The sequence below is a fragment of the Nicotiana tabacum genome, chromosome 5 (genome assembly GCF_000715075.1).
Source record: "Nicotiana tabacum cultivar K326 chromosome 5, ASM71507v2, whole genome shotgun sequence".
Lineage (NCBI taxonomy): Eukaryota > Viridiplantae > Streptophyta > Magnoliopsida > Solanales > Solanaceae > Nicotiana > Nicotiana tabacum.
This window is the reverse complement of record NC_134084.1, coordinates 74987976-74996043: the sequence shown is the minus strand read 5'-3', so window position 1 is coordinate 74996043 and position 8068 is coordinate 74987976. Positions and strand designations below refer to the sequence as shown.

General features: G+C 40.7%; 1 protein-coding gene across 1 annotated transcript; it reads left to right on the top strand.

Moving 5' to 3' along the window:
* The first annotated feature begins 5164 nt into the window (after nt 1–5164).
* Nucleotides 5165–5560, top strand: LOC107792748 (putative mitochondrial protein AtMg00300). Its single transcript, XM_016614978.1, has one exon. The coding sequence runs from the start codon at nt 5165–5167 to the stop codon at nt 5558–5560; it is 396 nt and encodes a 131-aa protein (XP_016470464.1).
* The last annotated feature ends 2508 nt before the right edge of the window (nt 5561–8068 follow it).

Sequence of the window (8068 nt, the reverse complement as noted above, 5' to 3'; positions counted from 1 at the left end):
CCCATTGCAACAGCTACTCGTCTAGACATGGATGAACCTGGTTCTCTTGTAAGCCAGACCATGTCTAGAGGGATCATAGGGTCATTATTGTATCTCACCGCAATTAGACCAGGCATTGTTTTTAGTGTGGGTCTCTATGCAGGATTTCAATCCAATCCAAAGGAATCTCATCTAAAGGCTGCCAAGAGAATACTGAGATATCTCAAAGGTACACCGGACCTGGTCCTCTATTATCCTTCAGGAGACAACTTTAATCTTATTGGGTATGTTGACGCTGATTATGTTAGATATCTGGTGGACAGGAAAAGCACATCTGGGATGGCACACTTCTTGGGTTCCTGCTTAATCTCATGGGGTACAAGGAAGTAGAATTCTGTGCCACTTTCAACTGCATAAGCTGAATATATAGCATCTTCCTCTTAATGTGCTGAACTTTTGTGGATCAAGCAACAATTGGAAGATTTCGGACTGTCATCATAAATACATCTATCTCTGTCACCACACTTCACACATCAACACTTCCAACCCAGTTCCCTATTCACTCTCTCTTTAGTTCACCAAATCTTTTCATCTTCTCACCATGGCTGAAGATCAAACGGTCTCTAGTACTATTGAGTCCTCACCAATCGAAACACCAACACTAGTGTCTCCTCCTCACACTACTAATAACCAAAACCCTAGAACAGAGTCACCACCATACTCCATCTCCTCTCCTACCCACTCGAGTTCCTGCTTTCACAAGAGTCACCAAGCATCAACTCTCACAGAAGGTGTTTCCTAGAGCTCATCTCTTACCTCGCCAGAAAAAAGGGATGTCATGAATATTGCTGAGAATGAAGAAAATCGAAAAATCTCAAGTTCTCCTATAGAAGAAAAGTCAAAGCATACCAAGTTGAGGGAAATAAAGTCATTGACTCAACAAAGACTGCTCCCGAACCCCAGTCCGCAAGTGCCTCTCCTATTTCTCCTGAGCTTCTCATGAATCTGCAAGAAAATGAAGCAATCAAAAATATGATGTCCATCGCCAATAAAGGGGTTTTTGTTGGAGGAAGTGAGGATGGTCTTAAGACTTAGGGGGAAGCATTTGAGACTGTTGAGGAGGATAGTGAGCATGTGCCTGTTGATCCTTCAGCACAGGAAGGTACTACTGGAAAACCTGTTGGAGGACCTGATCCGCCTTTGAAGGATCTAACTCCGAGTCCTACTCAAGAACCCCAGGTCAGTACTGACCCCGCTCACTCTCCTTATTTAGATGTTGAGTCTATAAGGGAGACAATTAGTGAAAGATGGCAAAGTTGTAAATGAGAAGTCAGTTCCGACTGTGTGTGGATGAAGAAGAAGTGGAGGAACCTAGTACGTTGACTAGGAAGTTGTCATAGAAGCATGGTCTTCTTAAACCAAAAGGGGGATCTTCTGTGTTTTCGAAATGTCGGACTAGGCCTGTTGATGTTGCTGCTACTGAAAATGTGAAGAAAGACTTAGGTAAAAAGTCTATGAAGTCTTATAAAAAGAAGAAAGGTGTCCACAAGATTGCTAAGAGAAAGGTTGATACTGTTGATGAACCTAGTTCCTCAAAGAAGGCCAAGGCTGATGATCCAGGGAGTGCTTGGAAAGAAAGATTATGAAGTCAAAAGGTACTATGGGGGCATACATTTGCCTCTGATGTCTTGGAGGAGGCTGGTATGAGACAGTTGGTTGAGATCCGTAATTTCCAACAATGGACACACTTGTTCACAAGTGATGCTGCTAGGGTATATGAGGAGGAAGTTCAAAGCTTTTATGCCGACTTGTACAAGGTATATGATGGTCACACTTTTGCCTTGGTGAATGGAGTTGGTATTAGATGCAACTTTGCTGGGATCTATTCTCGGTGTGCCCACTGAAGGGATATCTAGTATTCAAGTAGTTTATACTCAGAACTTCCGAAATGCAATCTTGAAGGACAGAGTAGTTCAGCAGGGGGAATGTGTTCAGAAGAAAGCCCTCTTTCCTGTTTACCAATTGCTATTTGAAATGATAAACAAAGTGTTGCTGCCTCGAGCTGAGCGACAATCCATCACCACTCGTGCAGACGTGTTCCTCATGGAAGCACTAGATGACTTTACTACCATCAATCTGCCTAGGATCATGATAGAGAACATGAACAAAGTATCTGATTTTAAAGATGGTAATCATGGGCTGCCATATGGATTCCTTCTTGCCAAGGTCTTTAAGCACTTCAAGGTTCCTCTTGGACCAGTTAAACTGGGTGCCAAGAAGCAAACTGTTTCAAAAAGCACTCGTGAAGAATGTGAGTCTATAGAAAATTTTGGAGGGGTTGCAAGCACTTTAACTATTTCTCAGTTAATCAATGCTCAAAACAGTGCTACTACAAATATAAGGTAATTAAAAGCAAGGAATGCTATCCTTGAGACTCAGATAAGTCAGCTGCAAGAGGCACCTGGTTCCGGTCATTCTCAAAACGAAGAAGTTGCTATCCTGACAAAGGAGAACATTGATCTCAGGAAACAAGTGGAGGACCTAAAAAAAGACTGCTCAATGAAAAAATGTCACTGAATGCTCGTATGGATCTAGTCCTCCAAATATTTTCCTTTTGATAGATCTTAAATACTCTTACCTTATGTTTTGATGATCTAACAAACTTATTGATAAGAACCAGATAGGGATTGCTGCAAACTAGAACGGATCCCAGCTAAGGATGAACTGCTACAGATTCAGGAGCTAGGAACCAAACAAGGACCTGATGCTCATATGGTTCCTATGTAGTAGTACAGAGTCATTTGGACACAGCTGGAACTGAAGTGACTAACGACACTGTTTCTGCCACACTGCAATATACTGTCAGCCCACTTATTCTCTAACCAAACAAAGCACTCACATTACTTCAAGTGATGTGATCAAGATGTACCTGATGAAGCCTTATACAAAGACATCACTGGAAGGTTTCTGTTTCTTATTCAAGCCTTTTTCAAAAACAGAAAAATCATCCTCTCAAGCTTGAAGAACAAGGTTGAAAGCCACTACGGACCAGTTCCTAAATGATTGTTTGTTGTTGTCCTATTGAGTTGTAACCTTGTTATTGTACTTACTATATCTCCTAAATCGCTTACATAGAAGCATACTAATTAGGAATCCTCTTGTAAATCTTTAAACTCGTTGAGTTTAGGTTGTGACTAGATTTAGTCATAAAGAAAAGTCTTTGTAATTGTAGAATTACAAAGTGTCTTGTGGTGATAGCACCACAAGTTAGAAAAAGCCTTTGTAACTAGGATAGTCACAAAGTGGCTTGTGGTAAAGGTACCACAAGTTAGTTGAGTAAATCCTTTGCAATAGGAAGTATTGTAAAGTGTCTTGTAATAGGTAAGATTACAAGTTAGTAAAGTTAAAAGCCTACAGGTGTAGGTCCTGGTTTTTTTATCCCCTTGTGCGGGATTTTTCCATGTTAAAATCCTCTACCTCATTTCCTTACTGCTTTACTAAGTGCTCTCAGAAACTTGTAGAGGACAAGGTACTCTACGATTTGGTGGACCCATATAAGCTAACAATTAGTATCAGAGCAAGTTCCTCCCATTAGGTTAACACCTAGGAATGATCCTCATGACGGCTCCACTAAATCTTGAAGAAGGTCAATCCATATACCACCCACCCAAGTTTGATGGAAAATGCTATTGGCGTTGGAAAGCTAGAATGCATGATTTCATTGCGGCTGAGGATTGCGAGCTTTGGGATGTTATCTGCGATGGTCTGTCTGTTCCAATAAAGGTACTAAATGAATTTCCATTTTCAATAAAAAAAGACCAGTGGAGAATACACTGAAGCAGGAAAGAAAGCAATGGAGAAAAATTTCCGTGCCAAGAAAATTCTAGTATATGGTTTGGAACCTAAAGAGTACGACAGAGTATCTACATGCGACATTGCCAAGAAAATATGGGAGGCTTTGCAAATAGCCTATGAGGGAACTACACAAGTAAAGCAAGATAAATCTAATACTGATGATAGTTCTACGATGGCAGTTGAAGGCAAGAAGATTGGATATGACTCAACCCTTTCTTTGATGGCTCAATCAGATAATGGCGAAGACAATGGCAACGAAGAGGTAAACTTTAGGGATGTTCAGAAAAATCTAAAATCCTATTCTCCAAAAAAACTCATGTGTTTAGCTGATGTTTTAATTACTGCCTTTTGTAGTCTTGCGAAGGATAGGGATTTCTTGTTCTTAGAACTAGAAGAATCTGAACATATTAGAAAAGACTTAGTGGCTGCAATCACTGATCAAAAGAAGGCCATTGAAATTCTTAGAAAAGAAAAGACTAATCTGTTGGCAGAAACTGCTGATCACAGGGAACTAATCTTGACTGAGTCAAAACCTGAAAGCTCTGAAAGAGGAAAGGAGATAGTAAGTGAGGAATATTCTAGGCTTGAAGATGAGGTGAAGGACTTGAGATGTAGGATGAGTGCTGAAATTGAGAAAAATGAGCTCCTCCAAGCCAATCTAGAAAAAGTAATGAATGATCTTGAAAAGTCTCTAAAGTGGACCTGGTCCGTAGAGGCTACCACTACCTTGCTCACTAATAACAGTGAAAAAGGGCGGAGAGCAGGGTTTCCAAGGAAGAAAGATCTTTACAACCCTCACAATAAGAGCGCCACTACATCTGACAACTAGCCTCGTACCCAATGTGGGAACACTGGGCACTCCAAGGAAGGTGTCCAGGCTAAGAATCAATCAGTCCCAAAAGACAAAGTGGCTGCTGAAACTGTGATCACAAAAGAAGGACCAGGTTCCACTCATAGAAAATGCACATTACCTGCTTGCACTAAGAGAGCTCTTATTCATCATCTTGGTTACTACAAGGGACCCAAACTTGTTTGGGTTACTAAAACTAACTCCTAATTTCTTGTGTAGGGAACAGTGAAGGGAAGTGGTCAACAATGGTTCATAGATAGTGGATGTTCGAAACACATAACTGGGAACACCACAAACTTTCTTTCACTAAAAGCCCCGCAAGGAGGGAGTGTATCCTTTGGCAATGGCAAAAAGGGGTACATTCTTGGAGTTGAAAAAGTTGGGAAGTCACTCACTCACTCTATTGAAAATGTGTACTATGTCAATGGACTTAAGTACAGTCTCCTGAGCGTCTCACAAATTTGTGATAAGGGAAACAAAATGGAGTTCTTGTCCAAAATATGTACAATCACTGACCTTGTGGCTGGTGAAATAGTCCTGGTGGCCAAAAGATACAAGAACATCTATGTTGTTGATTTCAAATCCTTACAGAGTGGTGATCTTAGTTGTCTGAAGGTTGTTGACGATGATGCTGAACTATGGCACAGAAGACTGGGCCATTCAAGCTTCTCCCTTCTGAACAAACTAATTCAGAAGGACTTGGTCCATGGTTTGCCTATGTCACAATTCAAAACTCAAAAGGTCTGCGATGCATGTGCCAGAGAAAAACATGTAAAGTCCTCCTTTAAGTCAAAAAGATATGCGAGCACCTTAAAACTGCTTGAGCTCTTGCATATGGATCTGTGTGGACCTATGAGGGTGCAAAGTAGAGGATGAAAGAGATACATTTTCGTGATCATGGATGACTATTCCAGATTCACATGGACTCTGTTTCTCAAAACAAAAGATGAAACGGTTGAAGTATTTGTGGCCTTTGTGAAAAAAATCTAGGTGAAGATAGAGTCTAGAGTTGTGTACATTAGATCAGATCATGGGACAGAATTTGACAATGTCAAATTTGATGATTTCTGTAATGAAAATGGCATCTCTCACAACTTCTCAGCTCCCAGAACTCCACGGCAAAATGGAGTAGTAGAAAGAAAGAATAGAATTCGGGAAGAAATGGCAAGAACAATGCTGATTGATAGTGGACTTGCAAAGAACTTTTGGGCTGAAGCTGTCAACACTGCTTGCTACTTAGTGAACAGGTGCATGATCATCTCAAGTCTGAACAAAACCCTATATGAATTGTTGAATGGAAGAAAACCAAAGTTGACTTACCTAAGAACATTTGGATGCAAATGTTATGTTCTCAACAATGGAAAAGATCAGCTTGGTAAGGTCATGCCAAAAGTGACGAAGGGATATTTCTTGGCTACTCTTCTCAAAGTAAGGCTTACAAGATATATAATAAGAGAACTCAATGTGTTGAAGAAAGCGTCCATGTTATTTTTGATGAATCTCATCCATCATTTGAGAAGAATGCTGAGGAAGATCAAGATGGAGAACCCTTACTTGTTCCTAGTGAAGTCATTAACATGACAAATGGAAAAGCAGATATGATGAGTCAAGTAAAGGAGCCAAATGAAGACAATGCTGCCTCATCATCAACAGAACCAAACACTTCAATTACAACCACTGAAGCTGAAGAAAGAGTGGTTGATGCAGTTCAGGGAACTCCACTGGCACCTGAGAGAAGGATAGAGGAAAATCAGCCAAACATACTTTCTTCCTCTCAGAATGAACCCAGACATCTAACTGGAGACATCAAAGTTCTCACCCCATAGACAACATAATCACTCCTCTAGATTCCAGAGTCCAAACCAGGTCAAGAGCTATAAATTCACTTGCCATCCCAGCCTTTCTCTCCCAATTAGAACCCAAGAACATCAAGGAAGCCTTAAAAGATGCAGATTGGATTACAGCCATGCAAGACGAGCTGCATTAGTTTGAGAGAAATAGTGTTTGGCACCTGGTACCCAGACCCCTAGATAGAACCATTATAGGAACCAGGTGGGTATTCGGAAATAAGCTTGATGAGCATGGAATTATCATAAGGAACAAGGCCAGGCTAGTGGTTCAAGGTTACAATCAGGAGGAAGGGATTGACTATGATGAAACTTTTGCTCCAGTAGATTACATGGAAGCCATTAGAATTCTGATTGCCTTTGCTTCTCATATGGAATTCATTTTGTTCCAAATGGATGTCAAAAGTGCATTATTTAATGGACTACTTAAGGAAGAAGTCTATGTAAATCAACCCCCTGTGCTTGAATGTCATGAGCACCCTGAATATGTGTTCAAATTGGACAAAGCCTTGTATGGGCTAAAGCAGGCTCCTCGAGCATGGTATGAAAGATTGTCAAAATTTCTCTTAGAAAATGGCTTTAAGAGAGGGAAAATTGACAATACTTTTTTCTTAAAGAAATGAGGAAGGAACCTGCTCATTGTTCAGGTCTATGTTGATGATATCATTTTTGGAGCAACAGAGGACTCTCTGTGTGAAGAATTTGCAAAACTTATGGGAAGTGAATTTGAAATGAGCATGATGGGGGAATTAAACTTCTTCTTGGGTCTTCAAGTAAAACAGTCCCCAAAGGGTACTTTCATCTGTCAGAAAAAATACATCAGGGAACTCTTGAAGAGGTTCGATATGGAAGCATCAAAGGTGATAGACACTCCCATTGCAACTGCCACTCGACTGGACATGGATGAAACCGTATCTCCTGTGAATCAAACAATGTATAGAGGCATCATTGGGTCTCTTCTCTATCTCACTGCCAGTCGACCTGATATTGTTTTCAGTGTGGGGCTGTGTGTGAGGTTTCAATCAAATCCCAAGAAATTTCACTTGAAGGCTGCCAAAAGAATACTGAGATATCTCAAAGGCACGCATAACCTGGTGTTAGACTATCCATCAGGTGACAATTTTAATCTAATTGGGTATGTTGATGCAGACTATGCGGTTATCTTGTGGATAGAAAAAGCACTTCTGGGATGGCTCACTTCTTAGGATCATGTCTTATCTCTTGGGGTACAAGGAAGCAAAATTCAGTGGCTCTTTCAACAGCTAAAGCTGAATATGTAGCTGCAGCATCCTGCTGTGCTTAGCTTCTGTGGATCAAGAAGCAACTGGAGGATTTTGGAGTTCTCACTGTGAGTGTGCCCCTCCTATGTGACAACACCAGTGCACTCAACATGGCAAAGAATCCAGTTCAACATAAAAGGACCAAACATATTGATGTGAGGCATCATTTTCTAAGAGATAATATGGAGAAAGGGTTGATATGCATGAAGTTCTATACCACCGAAGATCAAATTGCAGACATTTTTACCAAGGTACTA